This window comes from Cornus florida, unplaced genomic scaffold (genome assembly GCF_030987335.1).
Source record: "Cornus florida cultivar Cherokee Brave unplaced genomic scaffold, ASM3098733v1 CherokeeBrave_3.0.0_Hap2_Chr10, whole genome shotgun sequence".
NCBI classification, from domain to species: Eukaryota; Viridiplantae; Streptophyta; class Magnoliopsida; order Cornales; family Cornaceae; genus Cornus; species Cornus florida.
In genome coordinates, this window is record NW_026775580.1 from 99,623,191 (window position 1) to 99,651,184 (window position 27,994).

General features: G+C 39.7%; 2 protein-coding genes across 2 annotated transcripts; one reads left to right on the top strand and one right to left on the bottom strand.

Annotated features, from left to right (window-relative positions):
• The first annotated feature begins 5,164 nt into the window (after nucleotides 1-5,164).
• LOC132276321 (amine oxidase [copper-containing] zeta, peroxisomal-like) lies at nucleotides 5,165-24,130 on the top strand. Its single transcript, XM_059777696.1, has 12 exons — nucleotides 5,165-5,610; nucleotides 7,056-7,165; nucleotides 7,248-7,553; nucleotides 7,924-8,036; nucleotides 8,140-8,470; nucleotides 8,565-8,780; nucleotides 8,893-9,129; nucleotides 9,437-9,622; nucleotides 11,495-11,635; nucleotides 22,408-22,676; nucleotides 23,264-23,345; nucleotides 23,759-24,130. Exons 1-12 carry the CDS (start codon nucleotides 5,427-5,429, stop codon nucleotides 23,879-23,881), a joined length of 2,298 nt encoding a protein of 765 aa, XP_059633679.1. The 5' UTR covers nucleotides 5,165-5,426; the 3' UTR covers nucleotides 23,882-24,130.
• A 1,553-nt stretch (nucleotides 24,131-25,683) lies between these two features.
• LOC132276323 (cyclin-dependent protein kinase inhibitor SMR8-like) lies at nucleotides 25,684-27,114 on the bottom strand. Its single transcript, XM_059777698.1, has one exon. The coding sequence runs from the start codon at nucleotides 26,188-26,190 to the stop codon at nucleotides 25,855-25,857; it is 336 nt and encodes a 111-aa protein (XP_059633681.1). The 5' UTR covers nucleotides 26,191-27,114; the 3' UTR covers nucleotides 25,684-25,854.
• Between the last annotated feature and the right edge of the window lie 880 nt (nucleotides 27,115-27,994).

The following is a 27,994-nucleotide window of genomic DNA, read 5'->3' on the forward strand; positions in this document are numbered from 1 at the left end:
ATGTTAGGGCATATTAGATATTTCATGTCACTTAAGGCTGTGTTTGGCTCCGTTTTTTTTAAAATAGGGTGTCATTGTTCAAGTTTGCAAATTTGGAGATGTCTTTGTCTAAAAAATGACTAAATTGTATATAACTGTTAATATGACAAACTTTAAAAGGTGTTGTAATTAACTCTATGTTTTTTTTTTTTTTTTTTCACGCTGGATACTAACTGCCCTTGCAAAGAGTGAAAAAACATCGATGCAAATAAAATGGACCCTGGTATCAAATATAGGTCAGGGACCAAGATGCGGTTACAATTTAGCCACAAATACACAAGTTAAGGTTTGAGATCTGGACCTTTGGACCATTCACAACTGATAAAGACTCTACGTATTAAAAGAACGAAAATGTATCATTCAAAGATGGTCTTTGTGACTGTTTTTTAACTATTAAAATTTATTTTTTATTTTGAGAAATTGCATTTAAATATATTTGATGATCATTAAAAGTAAATTTAGTTCTAGTTTTAAAAGTAAATTTGAAGCTTTCAAAATTGCGTTTTGAATAAAAGTTGAATATTTTAATTAACTCTTTTTCATTAAATAATTTTATCTTTTATAAAATTAGCAATAATAGAAGTATTTTAAAAAATATTGTTATCAATTATAATGTGTCACCAAAGACCTAAATGCTTTTTTTTATTAGTAATAGAAGTATTTTTAAAAATATTGTTATCAAATAATTTTAAAAATAATTTAATTGTGAAAAATATTTATTATAATGTGTCATCAAACACAATGGAGAATATAAGTGTCATAAGCTAATCCGAACTCAACCCGAGTTTAGTTTGTTTCGTACGATTTTGGACAACTATTCTTATAATTAAGGTTAATTAAGGGTTGAACTTGACTTGAGGTTCCAATAACCCAAATCCAACTTATCCGATCTAATTTTATTTTTTATTTAAAAATATTATATATACACACTCAATTATTTCAATTGTGAAAAGATTGAGATTGTTCATCTTTAAATATTTACATTAATTATGCCTAATGGTAGATGATATGCATTGGAAGCACATAAAGAATGAGAAGGTAATTTACAAGTTTCATTAAGTCATTATGGTAGATGATGTGATATGATAAAGTAATGTGATAATTTGAATCCTATCTGTGAGTTGTAAGTCCAAATTCAACCCAAACTAAAATAAGAATGATCTGGTGTCCGATTGGTTAACTCAAGTTGAAGGCCAAACTGGAGTTGGGTTAGAGTTGAATATTTAACATATATCGGGTTAGCCGGAATTATACCTCTAACCTATCCAAATCGTACCCCTAATTTTTGAGGTCTGAAGGGTTCAACATAATTAATCTCGCTTCAATGCAATAATATATTTTTTCAATTATTTAATATATTAAAAAAATTTATTATTAACTAATACTTTATCTCTTACCTTTTGCTTGAAATAAAATAACTAATTGTCATTGGTATTGTGGAGGGAAAAATTCGTCCAGTCATGAGATGACACGCGTTCGACCACGGCCCACAGCCCACAGACCACAGGAATAAACCGAATGCTGAAGATTGGGCCGAACACAACACCCATGCCCAAGGTCGGTTTAGCCGTACAACCCAAACTTCAAGACAAGCCCAAGTCCAATCCGAAAATATAGAAAATGGGCCCAAACTTCTACTCAAAGAAATAGAACCTAATGAAGGGATATATAGATATAAAAAGGAACATCTGGTAACAATTGAGCGAGGTAAGAGAGAGGGAAATCCAACTTCGTTCCACTAGCCAACTTAATGGAATATATCAGTGCATTAAAAAAAGGAAAAATTATAAGTCCTACTTTTCCATATTAATAAATTTCTCAAATTTCTAATTTTATCATTTATAATTTGTAATTTTATATTTTAATTTATTTAATATTACTTTTCTCTATTAGTTTCATTTATTTTCAATAGTTAAGACATCTCCAACCATTGTGTATATATTTTTTTGGCAAAAGTGCAAAAAAAACCCTGAACTATTCAGTTTTTTGCAAATACCCCCCTAAAGTACCAAAGTGTGCAAATACCCTCCTGAGACTCACCAGACGGCATATGTTGATTTGAAATGACCGAAATAACCTTACTTATTACATTATATAAAATAAAAAAAACCTAATTATAAAATACCAATTATACCCCACTAACTTAAGTTTATGTTAGAGAGAGAGAAAGAAGTACAGAAAGTTAGAGAGAGATGGAGGCACAAACGGGGGAACTGGGTCTACCGTGATAACAGATCCACAATGGACTGTGAGAGGATCGACAACCAGAGAGGATTCCGACGACGACGAAGCAACAAGGAACAAAAGATATGTTCTCGGAGTGACTGAACGATAAGGACGGTTTGTTGTGGATGCTGCTAGAGTTAAATTACTATTCAGGAAACGACGGCGATTCGATGAGGATGGTATGCCGGTGGTGGTCTCGCTGGATGATAAGATGGTTCGTCGTCGTCTTGGAACAAATTGTGGGTACTGAGTTGGATAGAGAGCGAGGAGTGAATGAGTCAACGACTTAACCGGGACCATTAACAGACCCTTCCAATGCCGCCGGTGATGAGGTTAAAGTAGAGGAAAAGATTGAGGCGGCGATGAAAGACGAAGGCGACGAAGTGGGACGACGGCGAGAGAGAATTCCGGCGAGCAATGGCTGGTTTTCTACAGATATATATATATATATATATATATATATATATATATATATATATATATATATCACCATTACCACCACTTCTACCACCTTCATCACCATCCATTTTGACCCATGACAAAGCCAATCACACCCATCACTGAATGAACAGTGATGCATTGCATTATATGTCTGAATTTTGATAATTAAATTTCATTCATACACACACACAAATTTGAATTTTTAAACCTTAAGCCCTAACAAAACAAAACCAATCTCACACCTTTAATCAACAACAATCTCATGAAATTTTACAGATTATTCAGCTATATTTCCATTGCATTTCTTTGTTTTGTCTCTGTTTCCATCGCCAAAGACGATGTGAAGTGCTTGCAAGGTGTGAAGAACTCTCTCACTGACCCTCATGGCAAGCTCAATTCGTGGATTTTCACCAACAATTCAATCCGCTTTCTGTGTGAATTCGTCGGAGTTTCATGCTGGAACGATTTTGAAAATCATTCTTCAGCCTCGGGTTTCGCGGTATGCATCTCATCGGCGAAATTCCGGAGTCTCTACACTACTGTCATAACTTCCAATCTCTCGATCTCTTTGGTAACGATCTCACCGCCGGTTCAAATTATCAAATTTGGAAAGAAGTTTCTGTTGCAAATAATGATCTTTCCAGCACAATTCCGATGAATTTTAAAGATTTTGATACGAGGGATTTTGCTAGGACTAGTGGACTTTGTGGGAATCCAATTGGGGAGAGCGGTGGTTTGAGTAATAAGAATCTTGCAATTAGAATTGCAGTGGGTGTTTTTGGTGCCGGGGTGTGGATGTTGTTAGGGTTTGGGTTGGGGCAGTGGTGCTTTAAGAAGTTGGATTGGAGGAGCCAAGAGTGGTTACTATTGGATTGAAAGAAGGGATGAGGATATAGTTGGATTGAGAAATTGAGGGCTCACAAGCTTGTTCAGGTTTCGTTGTTCCAGAAACCGCTTGTGAAACTTAAGCTGGCGGATTTAATGGCTGCCACCAACAATTTCAGATTGTCCTCTCTGTCTTCGTCGTCTAGAGAGTTTTCATGATAATCTCTTCCTCCTCCTCCGCCACCGCCACCGCCACCACTTAAATTCATCAATGCTCGTGTCTTCGAATCCTTCCCGGACTCCTTCATCGGAAGCTTCCATTGCTTGCTTCTTCGGACGTGCGAATCGTACTGTTGATCACCGATGTCCCCTAATCGGAGATGCTCGGCCTTCGCTGTCATTTCATATCAACGTTCTCTTATGAAGTCACCATCAAATTAGTTCCGCTGTTAATCTGACCCTCCGGTGGCTATAGAAGATCCTCCATCCGATTCTTACACTGTCCGGGGAATGATATTGATATATATATATATGTGTGTGTGTGTGTGTGTGTTTAAGTGAAAAAAAGAAAATATAACGATGAGGTCAAGGAATGGCTTTTTTGGTACTCTTCTTAACATCATCCAATGGGGGTATAATTGGTATTTTATAATTAGGCTTTTTTTTTTATATATATATATAATATAATAAGTAGGGTTATTTTGGTCATTTTAAATCAACATACGCCCGAAAAGTTGATATGGTGAGTCTCAGGGGGGTATTTGCACACTTTGGTACTTAGGGGGGTATTTGTCAAAAACTGAATAGTTCAGGGGGGTTTTTTGCACTTTTGCCTATTTTTTTTTGTATAAATTTGATGTGTCATAATAAATTTACACATAAATTTTGGATTATTTATCTTTAGGTCCAGCAGTTGTGTTTATACCCTTTGTGTAAAAACATATCCCCCAATAACAACCAACCATTGTCATGCGTGGACTCCACATAATTTTTACAAAACCAACCTAATATATGATTGATTTGTTAATGGAATGAGAAAGAGGGAGGAAAAATGAAATATGCTAATGTGGCTATGTAAAAAGGTTGTGTAAAATACACAATAATTTTATACATTACTGATGTGGCAGTGTATCTTAACATATTGTTGGAGAAAAAAAAAATTACACATTATACGTGATAGTGTATATTTTACACAAAAAAATTGCTTTAACAGATTGCTGGATGCTCTAAGAAAATCTTAAGTTTGAACAATTAAACAATATTTGGACAAAAATTATAATTGCAAAAAATTATTTCTAAGTGAAGAAGAGAATACTTGGAAGATTGAGTGTTTTAAAACTAATGTGGAAAAAGTTTTCAAAATAGAACTTTAATTGTCTCATTGTAAACGTTTAAGGAAAAAAATACCAATAGAGAGATAATACCAGCTTGAAAACACAAAGTGGGCCTTTGATCAACTAAGGCCCACTTTATGTAGGGTTGATCCAACACCGCCGAACAGGAACATTATAGTGGGCTTTTGTGTCTTCCAATTGTCATCTAACCATTCACAACTGTCCGAATTAGTTGGATGGAATTAATAGATGGTCTGTTGCAGAGGATAATATCCATGTCACTCCTTTCGATCTACTCTATATACACTGTTTTAGTCCAGTTTCCAAACCCAATTTCAGACAGCCGACACTCCCGTCAACAACGGCCTTTTAGTTCAGCTCCGTTCTCGCTACTTTTTCTCTCTGGTTTCTCGGGAAATTTTACCGAGAAAGTGAGGGAAAGGTAGTTTGGGTATTGAATTGAGGAAATGAGAAGTTTGATTGGAGAGATCGTTTTATATCAGAGGAGTATATCGTCAAAAGGTACTAGGGCTATTTCAGTGAACTCGCGAGCCCACTGCAATGGCCACAACTGTGGAAAAAGCAATGCCTCTGTCCCGTAAAGCTGCTCAAGATTGGACCGTTTCGGTCTCGAATCCCGCCGACGATCAGAATCAGATCCACAGAGCTTCCATGGCCACCTTGATTCGCCCCGTTGATCCTCTTCCTCAGCCTTCTACTACCACTACTTCTACTCCTGCAAAAGGTATATTTTGCTCTGTATATATATATATATATATACCTATACATGATTGATCTTGATAACAGTCGACTCTACAGTCTTCACATGTGGCTGGTTGCTGAGAAAAATGGAGGAAAAGAAGAGAAAGACAGAAATAATTCTTAGTTTTATTGTTTAATTTTTGGTCTAAGTATGAAATGCTCAACCATTGATAAATTTAGCCAATAGTTGTCTGTTTAGGTAGATAATTGGTAGATTATTTAATTTTTCCGTTTCAATTTTGAATGCTTTAGTATGCATGCAATCTGGAACTGAGATATTGTCCTTACAGTTCATAGAGGAGACAGAACATCTGGGAGGAACAAACTAGTAGTATGAAATTAAGATTTAAAAGATTGTAAAGTAATTGTAATGATTTTTCTTTACAATGCAAATGTTAATGTGCATTCTTAAAATCTTATTACGAGGATACTCACACTTATCTTGCATCCTTATAAATGTTAAATTTAGAGGATGATGTTGTAGTCTTACAATCCAATGGTAATACAGGTGCGAGCTTAACGAGAGTATCCTCATTAACATTTTTTCTTATTCTTAACAAAACCTAAAAAAAATACAGAATGTGTAACCTACAAAAGAAGATGAGAATACAACTTAAATAAATAGAGTTTAGAAAATTATTTGAGGGGGAAAAAAATACAGGGGAGAACATGCTGACAGTTGATACATGTGAGTGCTCCAGCCAATGAACGTGCGGAGTGGAACACTACTGACAGCAAGAGAGAGAAAGAAGAAGGGATGCTTGGCACTTGGCATGGTCATTCCTTGGTTGCTCTCTCTATTTCTGTTTTCCTTCCTTTATGAACTCCCTATATATGTAATCTAGATTTTATTTCCCTGATCTTTAGGTTGAATTTTTCTCCTTTTTTACCTTAACTAAGAATTTGAAAAAGTAACAATGATGGTGATTTAACTAAGCTTGCGCCTTTATAACGGTTTGATTGCGAGACTGTGAGGTCAGCCTCTTGAACAACTGTTAGGATGTGATCTCAGTGAGAGCACTCTCATAATTGACATGCTATTAAGAATATATATAAAGACATATTGTAAAAAATATACAATTGATTTATACTTTTTAAAATTTGTTTACATAATACTATTTGGCCTTTCCAATTAAAAAGGTTTTGTTTTTTAATTCATCTTTCTTTCTACTTATATATATATATATGTATATCTAATTTTTGCTTCATACAGCGTGTTATCTTTTGTCCCTATTCATATATTTTTATTTTTGTAAATTCTTATTTCCAATCACATGCAGATGCATAATGTGACTTCCCTGTTCTTTGATATTCCAATATCTGACCTTTATTGTTTACTTCCTACCTGCTTTCCCTTTTAATTATCTAAGATATTGGATTGCTTCAGTTGCAACCATGATTACTGAATCTGTTTCTTTGCATGCACAGGGATCCCAATCATGTTGAGGGTTCAAACCTGCCACCCTTTGGACCCTTTAACCGCTGCTGAAATCTCAGTGGCTGTGGCCACTGTCAGGGCTGCTGGAGCAACTCCTGAGGTTGTTATTTACATTACACTTCTGTTTATCTTGAAATAGGTTTCAATTATGATATAACATGGAATTTGTTCTACATGTTTAGGTGAGAGATAGCATGCGATTCATTGAGGTGGTTTTGTTGGAACCAGAAAAGAATGTGGTTGCATTAGCTGATGCATATTTTTTCCCTCCTTTCCAACCATCATTATTACCCCGAACGAAAGGTGGACCTGTAATTCCCAGTAAACTTCCTCCAAGGAAAGCTAGACTTGTTGTTTACAATAAAAAGTCAAATGAGACGAGCATATGGGTTGTTGAACTATCAGAAGTTCATGCTGCAACTCGTGGTGGTCATCACAGGGGCAAAGTCGTTTCATCCAAAGTTGTGCCAGACGTACAGCCTCCCATGGTATGTAGTTTCATTTTCTGAACATTACTTGAAGTTCTTCATTTTTTGATTGATCAATTTTAATATTCTAACAATACCTTAACTGAAAACAGTAACACCTCATTAAGTGAAAGGTAACTCTACTGTTTACATTACTTAACTAGTTAGTTGTACTTAGTTGTGAGTTTTTACAACAAATTTAGAAGAAATAGTGCTATAATGAAAATTAATTTTATTTGCTTTTGACCTATCTATAGATTTTGAAATTGGTTCACTCATGAAGACATGAACATGCACATGCATGTACACGCACTAATCCACCCTAAAAAATCCCTTACTGGAGCCTGTTTGGTAATCAGAAAGCTGTTAACACTATGTCTTCTTCTCACAGGATGCGGTGGAATATGCTGAATGTGAAGCTGTTGTAAAGGACTTCCCCCCATTCCGGGAGGCAATGAAGAAGAGGGGTATTGAGGATATGGATCTTGTGATGGTAGATCCCTGGTTAGTTACTGGATCATATTTCTTTTACAATATCCTATGGCAATCTATTCTTTATGAATGTTTTGCACTTCTTTATGCTTTGGGATGGGAACTCTTTTTACAGGTGTGTTGGCTATCACAGTGAAGCTGATGCACCTAATCGCAGACTCGCTAAACCGCTTATCTTCTGTAGAATCGAGACTGACTTCCCTATGGAAAATGGTTATGCTCGTCCGGTTGAAGGAATTTATGTACTAGTCGATATGCAAAATATGGTTGTGGTTGAGTTTGAAGATCGTAAACTTGTTCCTCTACCACCAGCCGATCCCTTAAGAAATTATTCTTCTGGTGAAACACGGGGAGGTGTTGATCGAAGTGATGTGAAACCTTTACATATTATTCAGCCTGAAGGTCCAAGCTTTCGTGTTGATGGGCACTTTGTTCAATGGCAAAAGGTGCTTGATTATTTTTGTAATTAGATTTGCTGATTTTTCACTATTTTTAACATTTATATTAATTATTTTTTCATTCTCAATTGCTATTTGGCAGTGGAATTTTCGTATTGGTTTTACTCCCAGGGAGGGTTTGGTTATTTATTCTGTTGCATATGTTGATGGTAGCCGAGGTCGCAGACCTGTGGCCCACAGGTTAAGCTTTGTTGAGATGGTGAACCCTTATGGAGATCCAAATGATCCACACTACAGGAAGAATGCCTTTGATGCAGGGGAAGATGGGCTTGGCAAAAATGCTCATTCTCTTAAAAAGGTCGGAGAACTTTGTATTTTGCTTAGTTTGTTCTTTTATGTATTTGTTTTTTGTAGGATTTTGTTTGGGTTCAAATGAAAAGATTCTGCTTGCCATAACTTAAGCATTGCAGGGTTGTGATTGTTTGGGCTATATCAAGTACTTTGATGCACACTTTACGAATTTCACTGGAGGTGTAGAAACGATTGAAAATTGTGTTTGCTTGCATGAGGAGGATCATGGAATCTTATGGAAGCATCAAGACTGGAGGACAGGTTTAGCCGAAGTACGGAGGTCAAGACGATTAACCGTGTCCTTTATATGTACTGTGGCTAATTATGAGTATGGATTCTTCTGGCATTTTTATCAGGCAAGTAAGTGACTACCTTGTTTTCATCTGTGAATGAGTATGCTTTTATTGCTTCAACTGGAAGGATTACTCTGTCTGTAATCCCGCAGGTTTCCCCCCTCATATTTGACAAGCTTAATAGGCACTTCCTTGAGGCTTAGTTGTCATCTTAACAAGTAAATTGGCTTATTATATTCCCATGGGCACATTTGCGGTTTTTATTTTTCGAATTTGCTATGTTTTGATGCTCCTGCTGTATTTAGACTTTCTGCTGTGATTTTATTATCTTCAATAGTAGTTATACTATAACTACTATTTCCTGTTACAGGATGGAAAAATTGAAGCTGAGGTTAAACTCACAGGAATTCTCAGCTTAGGAGCTCTGCAACCTGGGGAAGTCCGGAAATATGGTACAACTATTGCACCTGGATTATATGCACCCGTCAATCAACACTTCTTTGTTGCTCGTATGGACATGGCAGTTGATTGTAAGCCCGGTGAAGCACATAATCAGGTTAACTTTCTGAGTTATATAGATATTTCTTTTGCTGTTCAGTCTTTCAGTTGCTAATGGTTGGTCTTAACATTTATAGCATGCTTATTATTATTATTTTTATTTTTTTATATGGTATTATAATCACCTTTTGCTGTCATTTCCTGGAAACATTGATTTACATTTTATAGTAGTGTCTGCTGCTGCTTCTTTATCATCGTCATCATATTTTATTTTTTTTCTTTCTTTTTCCATGGATGAGAAACCCATCTCTTATTTGATCTGTTCTTTTTTGTTTTTAATTCTTTTCTTTGTAAACATATTCTGTTATAGTGAGTATTTTCTTGACTGGATCTTTAATGCACGGCAAAAGAATATGCCTTGCCTTGTGTTTTATTTGGTCACTGGTGTTATTAATACTTCAACATGGTCTAACAGAGCTAAATAATGAGCTGGTGGTGGGTATGCTTGCGGAGTATTAAATACTATTATTCTATAATCAATTGTTTAAAGAACCCCTGGACACTTATACCTGGAACATGGAGGATGGGTTCACTATTAACCTCATCGTATTATCCTTTATTCTATTTAACAGATAGTTGGATACTGAGAAGTTCAGTGGCAATCTTGCAAGTTATTCCAGAATCTCCATCCCTCTATTAGTCAATGTAACATCAGGAACCTCATGGTTGTTCCCTTGTGATTAATGAGACAGGCAACCAGCTGATTTTTCTCTTTTTTGAATAACATAGTTGCTAGTTGATCTTGCTGCTTAGTTTTGTAGGATCGGTCACAGATCACATTTAAGTGTGCCACCATCTTTTGTAACTAAAAACCTGTAATTTATCCCACCATTTCCTCATCTCTTTTTTGTTATCTATAAGACGTGGTTTTGTAATATTCTTCTGGCATATAATCAAGGTCAAACCATAGTGTTGTCACAAATTCAGTGACTATGACATGTTATAGAATGTTTGTGGATCATGTCTGCCACATCCTCTAAATTATATGTTAAATTAACCTCAATATCTCATGTAGGTTTTGACTTTTGATAGGATTCTGTCATCAACTATGCTGCAATTTCTAGATGTTCTCTGGAATTAGTTTGGAGTTTGTCTTAGAGGTCTTGTTAACTCATTCTTGCACCAGAACTTGTTCTGTCTGGATGTATGGTTACGTCCTTTTAATGGACTTGTCATGATCAAACTGGTATGGAGTCACACTTGGGTGACTTGTGCCTCTTGTGCTGGGTGCCTTCAAGTGTTCTATGGTTCATTTGAGATTGATGGCTCAAATATGGCCGAGGCTGTTGCTTATCCAAGAGATAAAGGTGGTTGAAGCTTTCTTGGGTGACTTGTGATGATCAAACTGGTATGGAGTCACACTTGGGTGACTTGTGCCTCTTGTGCTGGGTGCCTTCAAGTGTTCTATGGTTCATTTGAGATTGATGGCTCAAATATGGCCGAGGCTGTTGCTTATCCAAGAGATAAAGGTGGTTGAAGCTTTCTTGCAAACTTGGTTATAAGGAAAAACAGCATGATGCAATGGGGTTTATCCAGTCAAACTTTTGCAGTTCTTGGAGGGTTGTCCCATGCTATTTATGAGATTTGGAGCTCCTCAGTCTATATGAGCTTGTTGTGTAGTAGGCTTCCAGATTCACGTCTCTCGATGAAAAAGAAAAAAAATAAAAAAAAGGAGTGGTGAAATATTTGGTGCTGATTTTCTGCATTACTGAATCTAGGCTTTTTTCTTTATTGATACAATAGCAACAGTGGCCTTTTTTGGAATACCTTTTTACCTTTGCATAATATACTTATTTCTTTACACGGATAGTCATCACTCAAATATGATGTTGATGTTCCTAAATATGTGAGCATTGCTTCTTGTTTTTAGGTTGTTGAGGTGAATGTTAAAGTCGAAGAACCAGGAGAAAACAATGTTCACAACAATGCATTCTATGCTGAAGAGAAGTTGCTCAGATCCGAACTAGAAGCAATACGTGATTGTAATCCTGTATCTGCCCGACATTGGATTGTAAGATTCCTTGAAGTTATTGAAGTTTATCCACTTTTTCTTTTTTTGTCCCCATAATCTCTCTCTCACTCGGTGTGTATGAGTTCTTGTGTTGATGTTTGGTTGTTAATTAAACTCTCTTATTACATTATTGGCTTGAATTTTTAGTAAAGTCGTTATCCAATATTGGTTCTGCTTATGTAGGATGTTTGGAGGCTAACACTAGATCAATACCTAATATTTATAGGATATGCTTACCTACCCACCGGTGAGTAGGTGCTCCCAGGACCAATCACAAATGCACAAATATCATTTAATTACAAATAAGGAAAGTAATAAGTAAGAAAAATGAACTCGGATCAACCCGCATTCTTTCAGGTAAATCAGGTTCTGTTTCACCCATGCACATCCTCTCTGTCCATATTTATATTAAGGCTTATTAGTACTATTTTACATAAAATATTGGCCACTCAACTCATACCCTCACGGTTTCGAACCCGAGCTTTTACCAAGGGAAGAAGTCACTAGTTTCACATTGACAAAACTAAATATTTTATTATTATTGTTATTATGATTATTTTTTACTAGATGGTTATCCCCACCCTTTTGGTGGGACTATTCTCTTGTGGACATGTGGTCACCATAAATTAAGTATATAATGTCACTATTTCATATGGAGGACACCAAATGACCCGGGCTTGGTATGATCTGTATTGCAAAGGATGGGTTGGGTATGGATAGATAGGATGGAGCAAGTTCACGCTGGATGGGCCCAGATCCATAAAGTTATTGCAGAAGCCTATATTAAAATGAGAGAAGTTGAGTCCAGGCAAAAGGGAGCAGATAAGGCCCAGGCTAGAGGAGGTTATAACCGTCTATAAATAAGGGAAATCGAGAGGGAAAAGGGGTTAGAAAGATTGGGAGTGAAAAATTTCTCTTTGTGTAATTGGGGGAAATTCTTTGTACTTTCAATTGGCGCCGTCTGTGGGAAGAACAGGAAGGATTGATTGATGTTGTTCCAGATCGATTCGATTCAAAGCACTCTGCGAGGAAGACGATTAATCTGCGAAAGCTGAATCAACATTGGCAATAATACGATTTGTCTCGATGAGTCCAGGCTCCGGTTGATTTCGCGAAGTTGGCGTCCGATCCAAGCAGATCAGATCTGTACTTGATCCAGCGAACTGCACAATTGCAATCTGTTGTGATTACTGAATCCGTCCAGTAGCGGACTGAATTCAGCAAGTGTGAGTTCAGATCTGGTGTATGCGCATTAGCGGAACTCCGATCTGGTCAAGAAATCTGCAGTTGATGACTTTGCTCCGATCTGGAATGATGATTGGAGAGGCGAACTCAAATCCTTTGGAGAACGGCCGGTAGACGAAGCTGGATGAGATGATGAACATGAACGACGCTTTGAGGAAAGAAAATGCAGAGCTACGAGCTGGAATGGAGCGTCGTGAGGCTCTTGCAATTCCGAGGCCACCTCCTGAGGGAGAGGGAGCTTTACCGTCCCAAGCTGATCGTCAAGGTGATCCAGAAGGTGTCAATCGTGTTGATCCACGTCGTGATGAAGTTATAATCGGTGATCTGCTTCCGAATGTCCGTCGAGTAGATGATCGAGAAGGATTTATTCATCTGGAACCACATCGCGAACGGATTATGAGGGAGGAAGCACCGGCATATGAACATAGGGTTGCGTCACCATGGCGAAGTGAGTTTGCGGAGGACAAGTCGTTTGATCTGCCTTACCGACCTTCACTAGCAACATTTGATTACCACAGTTTAGAAAGGAGATCTGCTGATCGGGGGTTTCCGTCACGGTTTTCAAGGGAAAACGAAGCGTTGCACTCATCAGCAAGAACGGTTGCATCTCGGTTCACTGATGAAATTCTGAACGCGCCGAATCCGAAGAAGTTCTCCATGCCGGTTTTCATTTTGTTTGACGGAACAACCGATCCGGTCGATCACATCTACCATATTCAGTTGAAAATGGCTCTGAATACTAACAATGATCCTTTGATGTGCAAATGCTTCCCTACGAGCTTGGCTAAACCAGCTCTCAATTGGTTCAAGAATCTGGCTCAGGGCTCAGTCGCCAGTTTCCAGGACTTATGTGATAAGTTCATAAAGCCAGTACTACGGGAATAAACGTCCGGCTAAGGATGTATCAAGCCTTTTCACAATGAAGCAGCATGAGGATGAATGGCTCCAAGCTTTTCTCACCCGGTTCAACCTTGTTAAAAGTATGGTAATGGAGTGTCATCCGTCCACAGCAGTCCAAGCATTTAAACTCGCAATGAATCGGGGGACGCCGTTCCACACCAGCTTGGTGGTTAATACGCCAAAGACCATGGACGAGCTGAACGAGAGAGGTGACGGTTTTGTTCGTCTTGAGGAGGAAGAGGCAGCTAATTCGAGGAAGACGTCAATTATTTCGACGGAAGAGAAGTCCAAAGCCAAGATCTGGCAAAAACAAGCTCAGCCGCAACGTCACACCTCATGGAAGGCGGAGAAAAGGCCCAGGGAGGAGGAATCAGTAACTCCACTCGAGTCACCTTAGCAAGGCTATACCAAGAGAACAAAGATAAGTTTCGTCCTCCTTTGCCAATCAGGCAACCTCTTGAACAGAGGGATCAAACTAAACATTGTGCTTTCCATAGTGATTTTGGACATCAGACTAACGAATGTAGGAACCTAAGGAGGCAGGTAGAGATGCTAATCGCAAAGGGGGAATTTGCAAGCTATGTTCAAGGTCCGGCGCAAGAGCAGAACCGCCTGACTGAGCAGATCAAGCGGAACCAGAGGCCAAACCCACACAACTCCCAGCCTGTTCGGATTATAAATGCAATTCATGGCCGCCCTGAACAAACGACGGAGTCAGAAGAATTGCTCAGAACACGGTTACGCCAGGCCCAGTTGAAAAGGAGGATTGGCAGTGTGCATGCTTTGCACCTGCAGAACGCGTCCACATCGATAAAGTTTGATAGAACGGACCTGCTACGTGTTCAGATTCCTCATGAAGATCCATTAGTAGTCAGTCTGACGGTTGCAGAATGCCTTGTGCGAAGAGTTCTGATTGATCCAGGCAGTAGTGCGAATGTCATGCCCAGTATGACGTTCGACCGACTTGAGATCGAACCCGAAAAACTCAAACCCACAGGAAATCCGTTGCTCGGATTTGATGGGAAGCGAGTGGAACCCATTGGAATGGTGGAATTGACAGTACAAGCTGCTGAGCGAGTTTTGACTGAAAGTTTTGTGGTCGTGGAAATTCATCCATCCTACAACCTCTTGATGGACAGAGGATGGATTCACTGGGTTCAGGGCGTTCCATCAACCTTGCATCAAGTGATGCGATGCTTGGGTCCAGATGGGACCAAGGTGATAGACATACATGGGGACCAGGTTGCAGCTAAAGAATGTTATTCAGTGACTTTGAAATCTGCTGGAAAAGGGAAAAATCCCATCCGTTCTGCCAGTCCAAAATAGCAATTACAGAAACCTCCTCCCAACAAAGAGGGAGAGGAGGAGCCACCAGTTCTGACCACAGAACCCCTTCATGAAGTGAAGATTGACCATGAGAAGTCGGACCGAACAACGAGAGTGGGAACCAGACTTACTGAAGAGGAAAAACTAGAGTTGACTGATTTCTTGACTCGGAATGCAGATGTATTCGCATGGAGCCATTCAGATATGCCAGGGATAAATCTTCTGTATCCTGCCATTCCCTCAATGTAGACCCGAATGCAAAGCCAGTAAAGCAGAAACAGAGAAGATTTGCTCCAGAACGAAATCAGATTATAGCTGAGGAGATTGATCGGCTGCTTGAAGCCGGATTCATCCGAGAAGTTCAGTACCCGGCCTGGCTCTCCAATGTTGTTGTAGTGCAAAAAAAGAATGGGAAATGGCGAGTGTGTATCGACTTCACTAATCTGAATAAAGCTTGCCCAAAGGATAGTTTCCCATTGCTAAGGATTGATCAAATGGTAGATGCCACCACAGGATACGAGCGATTAACCTTCCTGGATGCTTATTCCGGATATAATCAAATTCCCATAGATCCAGTTGACGAAGAGAAAACTTCATTTGTTACTGAACGAGGGACTTATTGCTACAAAGTCATGCCGTTCGGATTAAAAAACGCTGGAGCTACTTATCAGAGGCTGATCAACAAGATTTTTAAGGGCCAAATGGGAAGCACTGTCGAGGCTTATATTGATGATATGGTGGTCAAGAGTAAGAAGAAGAGCGATCATTTAGCGCACCTGCAGGATGTGTTCGATGTGTTGCGCCAGTATGGGATGAAGCTTAATCCGGCCAAATGTTCATTCGGCGTAAGCTCCGGTCAATTTCTGGGATATGTGGTCAATCATAGAGGAATTGAGGCCAGCCCAGCGCAGGTAGAAGCCCTGATCAGAAATGCAGAGCCAAAGACAATTAAGGAGGTGCAAGCACTCACAGGTCGAATAGCTGCACTGAGCCGATTTATTTCCAAGCTTTCGGACAGCTGTAAACCTTTCTTTGATACAATTCGAGGGCACGGAAGGCAAACCTGGGGGGATGAACAACGACAGGCGCTAACCAGCCTGAAAGAATACATGCGCAACCCTCCAGTTCTGTCTGCTCCCGAGCCGAATGAGAAGCTCTTTCTGGATCTTGGGGTATCCAGTATAGCGACTAGTGCCGTTCTGATCCGTTGCAAAGAAGGAAAGCAATTCCCGGTGTTCTATGTTAGCAAAACAATGTCTGAGCCGGAAAGAAGGTATTCAAGGGCCGAACGAATGATCTTGTCGCTGGTCAATGCAAAAAGGAAGCTTAGACATTATTTCGAATCTCATCCGATCGTCGTTTTAACAACTTTCCCTTTGAGAATGATCCTGCACAAACCGGACCTATCGGGGAGAATGACCAAGTGGGCCATTGAATTGAGTTCATTTGATATTGCGTACGAGCCCAGGACGGCAATCAAAGGTCAAGCGGTGGCGGATTTCCTACTTGAATGTGATGCTGAAGATTTGGTGGAGGATTATAATTGTTTCTTGTGGAAGCTCTTCGTGGATGGCTCTTCGAATCAAATGGGGGCAGGGATTGGAATCCAATTGCGAACACTAGAAGGAACTACGCTGAGCCAAGCGATAAGACTTGAGTTCAACGCAACCAACAATGAGGCAGAATACGAGGCGTTGATAGCTGGGCTGAAGTTGGCTAAAGAACTGAAGATCAAGAATCTGATTGCTTATAGTGATTCACAACTAGTGATTCGGCAAGTCACTGGGGAATATGGGGCCAAGGATAAGACCATGGAAGCATACTGAACTGCGGTTCTGCGTGAGGCGAAAGGCTTTGATCAGATCAGGTTCATCCAATTGCCGAGAAAGTATAACGAAGATGCCGACCGCTTGGCTTGTAGTGCATCCAGTTCTGGAGAGATTTTGGCTAGGGTCATCCCGGTTGACGTGCTGGTCCAACCTTCCATTTTTGATGAGCTGCCAAATCCGAGCGCTCAACATGTTAATGTTATACCATATGAGCCGAGCTGGATTGTTCCGATCATGGCTTTCATACATAATGGTGCACTCCCCAAGCAGAAGGACGAGGCAAGAAAAATTAGGTCCAACTCGGCAAAGTATGCCATTGTGCGTGATCAGTTGTATAGACGCTCCTTCTCAGGTCCATATTTGAAGTGTGCTACCCCAACAGAAGTTAGACAAATTATGCGAACCATTCATGAGGGAGTATGCGGAAATCATTCAGGAGGAAGATCTTTAGCACACAAAGCAATGACACAAGGGTACTTCTGGCCAAACATGGCACGAGATGCAGAAGAATTCTCTAGAAGATGCGATAAATGCTAGAGGTTCGGGTCATTGATACATCAACCACCTGAAGACCTGTACGTAATGGCCACCTCATGGCCTTTCGCGCAGTGGGGGATGGATGTGGTTGGCCCTTTGCTGACTGCAAGATCGCAGAATAAGTACGTTCTGTTAGTAACTGATTACTTCACCAAATGGGTAGAAGCAGAGCTGTACCTTAGTGTCACCCAAACGTAAGTAAGACGCTTCATCTGGATTAATATTATCTGTCGTTTTGGCGTACCAAGGTCAATCGTGATGGACAATGGGACCAACCTCGATAGCAAGCAAGTGAAAGAGCTGCTGGAAGAATATGGAATCAACCAGAAGTTAGCAGCAGTCAGTCATCCCCAGGCTAATGGTCAAGCTGAAATCATAAACAGGATAATATTTGCTTGCATTAAGAAAAAGTTAGAAAATGAAAAAGGAAAATGGTTAGATGAGCTTCCGAACGTCTTGTGAGCTTACAGAACAACCCCAAGACGGCCGACCGGAGAGAGCCCATTCGCTATGGCATACGGCACCGAGGCGGTGATACCAGTTGAGCATTTGGTTCTAACTGTAAGGAGCTTGGCGTGTGATCAAGAACAAAATGATAGAATGCTAAGGTTTAACCTCGATTTGCTGGAGGAAAAAAGGGATACGGCTGCAATAAGGCTTGCCTCTTATCATCAGACGCTTGTGAATAGCCATAACAAGAAGGTAAGGCACAGAGACTTCGCTCTTGGCGTTCTGGTTCTGAAAAGGAAGGTGGGGATAGGCAAAAAGATGTTCTCCCCATGGGAAGGTCCATACAGAATAGCAGAGGTCATAGAGAAGGGGGCGTACGTCCTAGAAACTATGGCAGGAAGGATGGTCAATAAGCCATAGAATGCTACGTCCCTGAAAAGGTACTACCAGTAAAAGTAAAGTTTAATTTCAAACAATATGCGCGCTTTAAATTGCATACTTGCAAGTGTACGAAATTCCCAAGCTTTATAAGAAGTCTTTTCTTTGCTCAAGAATTAATTGACATCCTTCCCATTCAGCAAAGTTAGTGGCAGCTGGCAATTTAAGCCGAACGCCAAATACTTGCTCAAAAACAAAAATAAAGCCAAGTGGCAAGTGGCGTTTAAGCCGAGTGTCAGGCATTCAGCAAAGTTAGTGGTAGCTGGCAATTTAAGTCGAACGCCAAATACTTGCTCAAAAACAAAAATAAAGCTAAGTGGCAAGTGGCGTTCAAGCCGAGCGCCAGACATTCAGCAAAGTTAGTGGCAGCTAGCACTTTAAGCCGAACGCCAAACACTTGCTCAAAAACAAAAATAAAGCCAAGTGGCAAGTGGCGTTCACGCCGAGCGCTAGACATTTAGCAAAGTTAGTGGCAGCTGGCACTTTAAGCCGAACACCAAACACTTGCTCAGTGGCAGTTAGCACTTCGAGCCGAACGCCAAACACTTGCTTAAAAATAAAAATAAAGCCAAGTGGCAATAGGCGTTCAAGCCGAGCGCCTGGCAGTCAACAAAGATAGTGGAAGCTGGCACTGCGAGCCGAACGCCGAACACTTACTCAAAATAAAGTAAAGCCGCTCAAAATAAAATAAAGCCAGAATGGTGACAAAGCCGAACACCAAACACTTGTGAAAATACACAGCAAAGCTGAAAATGGAAAACTTGAAGGATGGAAGTCATGCTGAGCAAAAGCATTGTCATTCATTACAAAAAGGTCCTAAGGTACATAGCTTGATACATGAAGATATTAAAAATAAAAAAAAATAAAAAAAAAACTGCTACAGGACGTCAGTTCTGATGATCTTTTCCAGGCTGTGACCTGTCGTTCTCCCCACCATCATCCTCTGGACCATTGAGGTCTTTTCCATTCTCAGCTGCCCTATCATCCTTATTCAGGGGATGAAAGGGTGAAGCGAGCAAGGAGAACTTTCATACCCCCTTCGACTTTGCCAATCATGTTCAGCAAGGAAGACCGTTCGTTTAAGAGTTTCTCCTGTGAGTTCGCATGAGACAACCATTCAGCAATGAATGAGCGCTGAAGGTCTCCCTTCTCAGCTTTGAGAGAGTCCCTTTTTGTCAGAGCAACACTCTTCTCAGTTTTCAAGACATCAACCTCATCCTGAAGAGAATCCCGTTCGGTCTTCAGGGTATCCCATTCAACTCTGAGGGAATCCCTCTCCTTTGCCAGACCCTCCTTCTCTGCCTTTAAGTCAGCAACCCCCTTCTCTGACTCGCTCAGCTTAGACTCCAGCTAAGCAACTTTGGCCTTAAGGAGATTCTCTGCTTCAACAGACCTTTTAAGGCCCATAGAGAGGGATTTAAGCTTTTTGTTCAGAGTTTCAATGGTTTTTTGGAAAGTGAACATCCCGAATAGAGTCTGCATGAAGGAAGGGAAATTCAGGTCAGACTAACTACTAAAGAGTTATAGCAGAAAAGAAACGCATTTCAATAAAAAAAAGAGTCACCTCCATAGCAGCAGCTGGGAACCGCTGGAACATCTCACCAAAGGATAGCTTGTTCTGAATCTCAAGGTCCTTGGGGGTCCAGAAACCCTTGTAGAAAGCAAAAGAGGTGAGGGGGTCCTTATATATTGAGTCAGTGGGGCCAATGGTCGATCCATCTTCACAGCTGAGCAAAGGTCGCCATGGAAGAACGGATGGAGTCGGACCAGAGGTTCTGGCCGATTCGCCTTCTGGAATGAAGAACCAGGCAGGGGGCAATGGTTCAGTAACCCTGAAGGAAGCCATCCTGATCCTCCGGGCTGGTGGGATATCACTCCAGTCATGACCGCCCTCAAGCATTGGCCTTTTTCCTAAACTTTTTTCTGACAGACCAGCATTAGCTGGCCCTCCATTGTCTTGAGAATTTTCAGCATCCTGAGTGCTCTCTGAGGAAGTATCAGACGAGATGTTGGAAGGCATAATGATGGGAGCAGCAGGACGGATCTCAGCAGTATGGTCCACAATAGGGTTCTCAGCATGAGTGAGCTCAGAAGGCTCAACAGCAGAACGATTTGTGACTCGAGTCACAGTTAGAACAATCACAACTTGCTCTGGGGCAGAGACAGCAAGGGAAGACGATGTGGAAGCAGGTGTAGATGATGATGTGGAAGCAGGTGTAGATGATGATGTGGGAGCAGAACGCCTCCTCCTGCTGAAAGATGGGATCTGAATGTTCTCCATTGTGGACCCTAAAAGAGAGATGTCAGAGAGATTGTCAGATGTAAGCAAATCAGTAGCTGAAGGGACATTGTTCAGCACTCTTTCTTGCAAGATGTCTAGCCTAGCCCTGCAGACGCTATAAACCAATTCATCATGGGGAATTTGAAGGCATCTACAAAGAAAAGTGCAAAAACGGGGAAGACAACTTTCACAGTGGCATTCAGTAGGATGTGTTTTCAGCTTTTTGTAGCCAGAGACAGAGCATGTTCCAAAGGAATAAGGGATAGAGAAGGATTGGCCGAGTGGAGTCTGCCAATTCCCACTAACCACAATTAAGTTTCGTTTCCAACCTTTTTCAAATGAGTTCTTATCAGTGCAGATCGACCGTTTGTCAATAGGGAAGAAGTGATAGTACAAATCATTTTGTGAAATCTTATTAATCAGATAGCAGAGGAGAAGGTTAATAATGTCAAGATTGAGACCCCTGTCACGATTCAAGGACTGAAATTACCCTATGAAAGTTAGGGTTAACTTGCAGGGGGCAGAGCCCCAATTTGTTGAAAGCATAACAAAAGAATGGGTGTAGGGGGAACCTAATGACGTTCAAGTGAACGGCGGAGAATAAAACTTCCCCAGGAAGGAGACCCTCACCAGATCTCCTGTCTAAGTTTATTGGATAGACTCTGAGAGAAACATCGTGAGGAATGCAATTCTTGGATCGAATGGCGTTCAGATTAGGGGGAGCCATAGAGAAGGGGAGGAGTCCTGGGCAGTAAATGTGTCTTTTTTAAAGAGAGATTTAAAAAAAAAAAACTGACCTTGAAAGTTTGTGATGAACGCAGCAACGGCACAGTAGCTAAAAATCGAAAAAGGATCGCCGAAATGTGCAGGAAGGCAGCGGAGAGTAGAAGCGAGATATAAGAAGAAGGGTGAAGGTTGAAAGAACGGAATTTTTAAAGAGGAGAAGTAAAGGCGACATGGAACTCAAAAGGTCAAGGCAAAAAGTGGCGCTGCAGATCTCGAAGCTTGGGTTTTTGTGCCAGCCGTTCGATTCCTCGTGTCATTGCTCCGAGCCGTCAGACCAAGATCGTGTCTTTTCAATAATCTCACCCTCATTAATGAGGGGAGAGATTATTGGGGCAGATGAGGACACCAAAATGACTCGGGTTTGGTATGATCCGTATTGCAAAGGACGGGTCGGGTATGGATAGACAGGATGGAGCAAGTTCACACTGGATGGGCCCAGATCCATAAAGTTATTGCAGAAGCCCATATTAAAATGAGAGAAGTTGAGTCCAGGCAAAAGGGAGCAGATAAGGCCCAGGCCAGAGGAGGTTGTAACCGTCTATAAATAAGGGAAATGGAGGGGGAAAAAGGGGTTTAGAAAGATTGGGAGTGAAAAATTTCTCTCTGTGTAATTGGGGGAAATTCTTTGTACTTTCACATATATATAGGACAAACAAATAATTTTAATGATAAAGTATAAAAGTAGTTGGATATATAGGAAAGTAGTAGCTTTAGTTTGGAACTCAGGTGCTGTAATGTTCACTTGTAGTGATCCATTGTTTGTGCTATGAAAGTCAATTTTCAATTTCCTGCTTGATTGGTATTTACATATTTGCAACTGGAATGAAGGTGTTCGTGAATTTCTCAGTTGATAATTTGCTTCATATGGTGCTTACTGAGTGCTTTTCACCCCTAGTATTTATGGTTCAAAATGGATAAAATTCCTTCCTTCAAACAACATGTTAATTGCATGGTTTGCTCGTGCCTTTTTCGTATTTCAGATCAGAAACACAAGAAATGTCAACCGGACTGGGAAGTTAACTGGTTACAAGCTAGTACCCGGATCAAATTGTTTACCATTAGCTGGTGCCGAGGCAAAATTTTTGAGGAGAGCTGCTTTTCTGAAGCATAATCTTTGGGTCACACCTTATGCACGTGATGAGCTGTATCCTGGAGGAGAGTTTCCTAATCAAAATCCACGTGTTGGAGAGGGATTGCCTACTTGGGTTAAGCAGAACCGATCATTGGAAGAAACCGACGTAGTTCTTTGGTCAGTCTATTCTTTCCTGTACATAATAAACCTATGGTACTTTTTCCTATGTTTGCACCATTTTTGGTCATTATTATCTCTTAATAACAACTGGCTTCATTAAATACATTCAGCTACCAAGAAAAACATTAGAATGTATTTTAGTTCCTAGGTGATAAAATCATGTCTTCCATCTTTAAAGTGATGTAATAATAGAACTCCACACCCATGACAATTGCTGCTAGTTACCAACAGGCTAGTGGCCAAGCGGTATCAAACTCCTACTTCTCAAAGAGAGGTTAGGAGTTCGAGTCTCAGTGGAGGCATGTGTGTGTGAGTACCAACTAGGAAAAAAAATAAAATAAAATAAAAATTGCTGCTAGTTCATCAATTCCTTACAAGTTGGAACAAGAAGCAATACATTTTTACCTCTACATGTAGCGCACACAATTTTATTTTTTTGTAAAAAATTAACTAAAAGAAATAAATAAAAGATCAAAAAATGAAACAAGAAAGGAAGCTTTTATGTTACTGAGTTGTACAAAATTATAGGGTTCATATGAAGTAAATTTTCTATGAATTCTAATTTTGTTGTCAAATGATTACAGGTATGTATTTGGAGTGACACACATTCCTCGACTGGAAGACTGGCCTGTCATGCCAGTGAAACGCCTTGGTTTCATGCTCATGGTATTCCACTATCATCATTTTAACATAAATTCTTGGGCATACTTGATCATTTTCTTCATGATTGGTCGCATCTTTCATCATTATAATACTTATTATATAGCACTTATGGACAACCTAACGAGCATCAACTATTTAGACCTGACAGTCCCATGTTGATCCCTGACTTGATCCCTATTAATGGATTCTGGGAGAGGAGACTGCATATAGGCCTTTACATTTGAAATTATTATATGCATGAAGTTGTTGTCTTCAAACTTCAATTTACTTTCTTTTCTCACACTTGGCAGTCTTTTAACTTCTACGGCTCTACACCATACCAAACTGTCCTCAACATCTATGCTAATGCAGATAGTATTTAAAGTAACTGAAAAGAATCAGTGAGTCCTGTTTTACTTTTTCTGTTTGTGGTGCAGCCGCATGGATTTTTTAATTGCTCACCAGCCGTGGACGTCCCTCCGAGCTCATGTGACTCCGATATGAAGGAGAATGAAGTGGCGACAAAATCAATCCAGAATGGGCTGCTTGCAAAGCTTTAGAATTAAGTGCAGGTTTCAGTCAGGCCATGGCCGTGTCTCACTGAGCTATTGTGTTGTAGCTTTAAAAGAAATTCTGGTCTTGAATTTGTGGTTGTGTTTTAGAAAGTTCAAATAGTCAATCCACTATGTCAGTTCAAGCACACTACTACTTGGAACAATGTATTGCAATGACTGTTTTGTAACAATAATTTGATGGGTCTATTGGTAATTTGGACTCTTTAATTCGATGGCCGTGTAATTTCTCATCAATTTCATTTGCCTTTACTTCTGATTCTAATTAAGCAACCATTTTTGGTCTAATTATTTACGGAGTAACAGTGAATTTCTAATGAAATTGAGAATACCTGCAAGTACTACATTATTTGTTGCCAACTTGCCATCAAGTACATAGTACATTTTTAGCGGATATTATGGGAAATTGAGAATAAATAAATAATTATTACAGTGGCCTATGAAAATTCCTGGGTTCGGATCGATATAAAACATAATGAGCGGAAACACAAAATTTAATAAAGATGTTTGAATTCTGGAACACAATTCAATCTCAAAAAAATAAAGAATAAAAAAAAATATAAAGTTTGAGGAAAAATTGCGAAGCACATGTGCCCTTCAGACTCCAATAATTGAAACAAAAGTAAAAGACTTGGTATAAAATGACAACATGACCCACTACATGCCAAGTACCACTTGCAGATTTGTTAGAGACGTGTAGTAACATAATTGCCTCTCAAAAGGTTCCGATCCCAAGAGAGCTTTGTTTACAGTCCAAAAGGAACCTAGATTAGTTGAACATACCCATGTCATTCTTTTTTTAAATGCTTTGTTTGATCATCCACATTCCAACTCATAAACAAATGGGGTTTTCCAAACCTTTTTTTGGATAGACATTCTATCCACCAATCAAATTTAAACTATAGTCTAAGCATATATATATATATATAGTATGAGTGACTTTGTTACAAAAATGGTCTAAAAAGTGGGGCTTGAAAGCATATGACATGGTTCCAATCACCTCACATAGGATTCTAATCATCCCTCCAACCATATGTGTTTTGTCATGTTTAGCCATTACTCATCACAATAGGCATTACAAAGAAAGAACCTTCCCACCATTATAAGGTGTACCATGTGTGAGTGGAGAGTCATTGTGTGTGGGACACAAAAAAAGGCTGAATAGGGGGATAATGACAGAGCATAAAGAGTACAAAGGAGAGAGGGGGCTTGACTATTGAGGTTTATGAGGGGGATGTGTCATCAGTCAATCTGCTTCGAATCATCCGTGCACCATCTCATCTCATCTCATCTCATGCCATGGATATCATTTTTAACCCATTTACTCTCTTTAATTTCCTACTTTTTCCTATTCAACTACATTCCGCTTGCATGTATGTGATGTAAGATAGACAAAGTAAAAGTAGAAATTAAAAGCCCACGTATCATAACACTTGCTTAGGTCAAATAAGGTTCTTTTTTATATACTATTCTCTAATATATATATATATATATGTATATAGTGAGAATGTTTTGGAAGTAAGAAAAATATATACTTTTCTGTCAAAAAAAAAAAAAAAAATAGTTTTATGCATAGTTCCTGAAATATTACATTCACATTTGGAGACAGTTCTCCAAATATAACACACTCTTTGGATAACACTCTTCTGGACGGAGAGAATATATTTCATTTTTTGCCATTTAAAAAAAGAAAAAAAAAAGAAAAAAAAAAAAAAAACTGAAACAAGTCCGTAATCTTGCCTCAATGAAGCTAGAGAGATGTTAAAAGAAAATCAACAAACCAATTAAGCTAAATTGCTATTTTATTTAATGATTCATAAAAGCCATGTACATAAATTTCTGGCTAACTACAAAGAGCTAGTCTAAAAGGAGATGCTGCTGATACACAACAGAAAGAGAGAAGGGGGGAGACCTAGAGAGAGAGATCTAGAGAGAGAGAGAGGGACTGCCAACAGTATGGATCAGGCCCTCTCAACATGCCGTAAGATGAACACCGTTTCTAGGTCTGGTGGAGTAAAGAACTCCTTCACCCCAGTACTGTAATGACACCTCGAGGAAGGTTTTCGCTTCCTGGGCGCCGGCGGACACGGCAGTCTGGCCGGAATCCTGGATTCTACGGCCGTCGGTGTGGTGGAACACTCTTCGTCTTCCTTAACGTCCCGTTCTCTGTCCACTACTGGCTTCGTAAAAATTGGCTTCAATGGAGTCCGTAATGGAATTCCAGCTATAACCCATTTCTTTCCACCCTCTGAATGATCTACACAACCATCCATCTGAGACTTTTCTGGAAACCCCATATTAAATTAGATGATCAGACTGTTTTTAATGAAGTTATATATAAAAATGGAAGGAAGAAAGGAAAAAGGAAAAATAAAAGATGGGTTTTGTAAAGAAATGAGAATAAAGACGTAGAATCTAAAGAAACCAGTAGGAAAATGTTGGGAGTGAGAGTGAGAAAAGGTTGAAGGGAAGTGAAAAGGGTGTTTGTTTGTGGGAATGAAACCTCTTTTAAGAAGCTTGGAGGCGAGGAGACATCAGACGCCGTGACAAAGTAATAAAAGGACTTTAAATGAAGGAAAGAAGTGTAATCTTCAATTTTAATACATGCTCTCCTTTCTTTCGTTATACTGCAGTACCACCGAGTGTGTGTGTGTGTGTGTGTGTGTGTGTGAGAGAGAGAGAGAGAGAGAGAGAGAGAAAGAACCCGAGGAAGGGGTGACCTAAGCAAATGAGCTTAATAAAGAAAGAATGGGTACAGTACATAACAAGATAGATAGGATGCCCGTGAAATCTGCTGACCGCGGGCAGAGTGAAGAAGGAAAAGGATTGACTTGGATTTTGGCGCCAATGGTTTTTAGCTTTCTTTTCAGCCGTCAAAGCATATATTTTAATTTCCATTTTTGCCCTCCTTGACTTGAGCACCAAGTGCAATCTTGGAGACAGTGGATAATTTAAATGTTAGGTTAATTACATCCACACCTTTTAAGAATTGCCGCAACCAGATCAGATGAAAGATAACTATGTTTTTTTTAACAATAACACCCGATTTTGCATCCAAACAAAATCTAAAAAGGAGTAAAATATCGGCATTACCCTTTAATATTTTATTCATTTTTAATCTAAAATATCAGAATCATTAAATTACCGAAATGCCCCTTTTTTAGGAAAAATAAAACTTAACTCACCTACCAACTTTCTCTCTCTAACATCAGTATCCTCCAACCCACCATCGCCCCAACCGCCACCGCCCCAAGCTCCACCCACAACCACCACCTCCAACACCGCTCACCCGGTTCTTTATTTTTCTCTTTCTCCACTCACTACGGGGTGGAAACCCAGTTGCGGATTCTCAACTGTCGGATCCCAATTTCTCCTTGGTTAACATTACGTCGTTTCTCACTGCCGATTTCACTCCATCCGATCCAGAAGAGCCCAACAAGGGTAACAACCCAGTTCTGTGTGTGTCTATATATATATATATATTTATTCACAAGAAGGAGCTTAGAGGATTTGCGGCGGCGAGAGGTGATGCACAAGAGGAGTAAGGACGGTTGTTTGCTTAGATCCGACGAATATTCCGATCACCACCCATAGTCTTGTCTGAGCTCGAAGATTGATTTTGGCTTGGAGAGTTCACTGTTCACAAACGCTGCATCATCATGCTCGCCGAATCCGTGGAATCCATCGAACATATTTTCTTATTCCCAATCGATCAAGACTCTCAAAATCCGGCCTGCCGACAATTGGGTTTTCATGGCCATCTTCATCCCTCACTCTCCGGAGTTGACTAACCATCACCGCCCCTGGGTATATATAGAAGTAGGGGATGATATATATAGTACACGTATATAATATATATCTCATAGGTAGTTCGGAAAATTAAAATTAGTGAGAAGGTTAAATTGGTAATTTTAACATTATAATGGTTCAATTGACTTGGTCATTTTATCAGAGTGTTGCCTCCGTCAAACTCGGAAAATTTGAAGGGATGTTATTGTTTAAAAATAATAGTTATCTTTCATCAATTGTTAGTAGGACAAATTTCAGGAAGTGTGAATGTAATTAATTTTTAAATGTCAGATACTTTTAGGTTATTTGTTT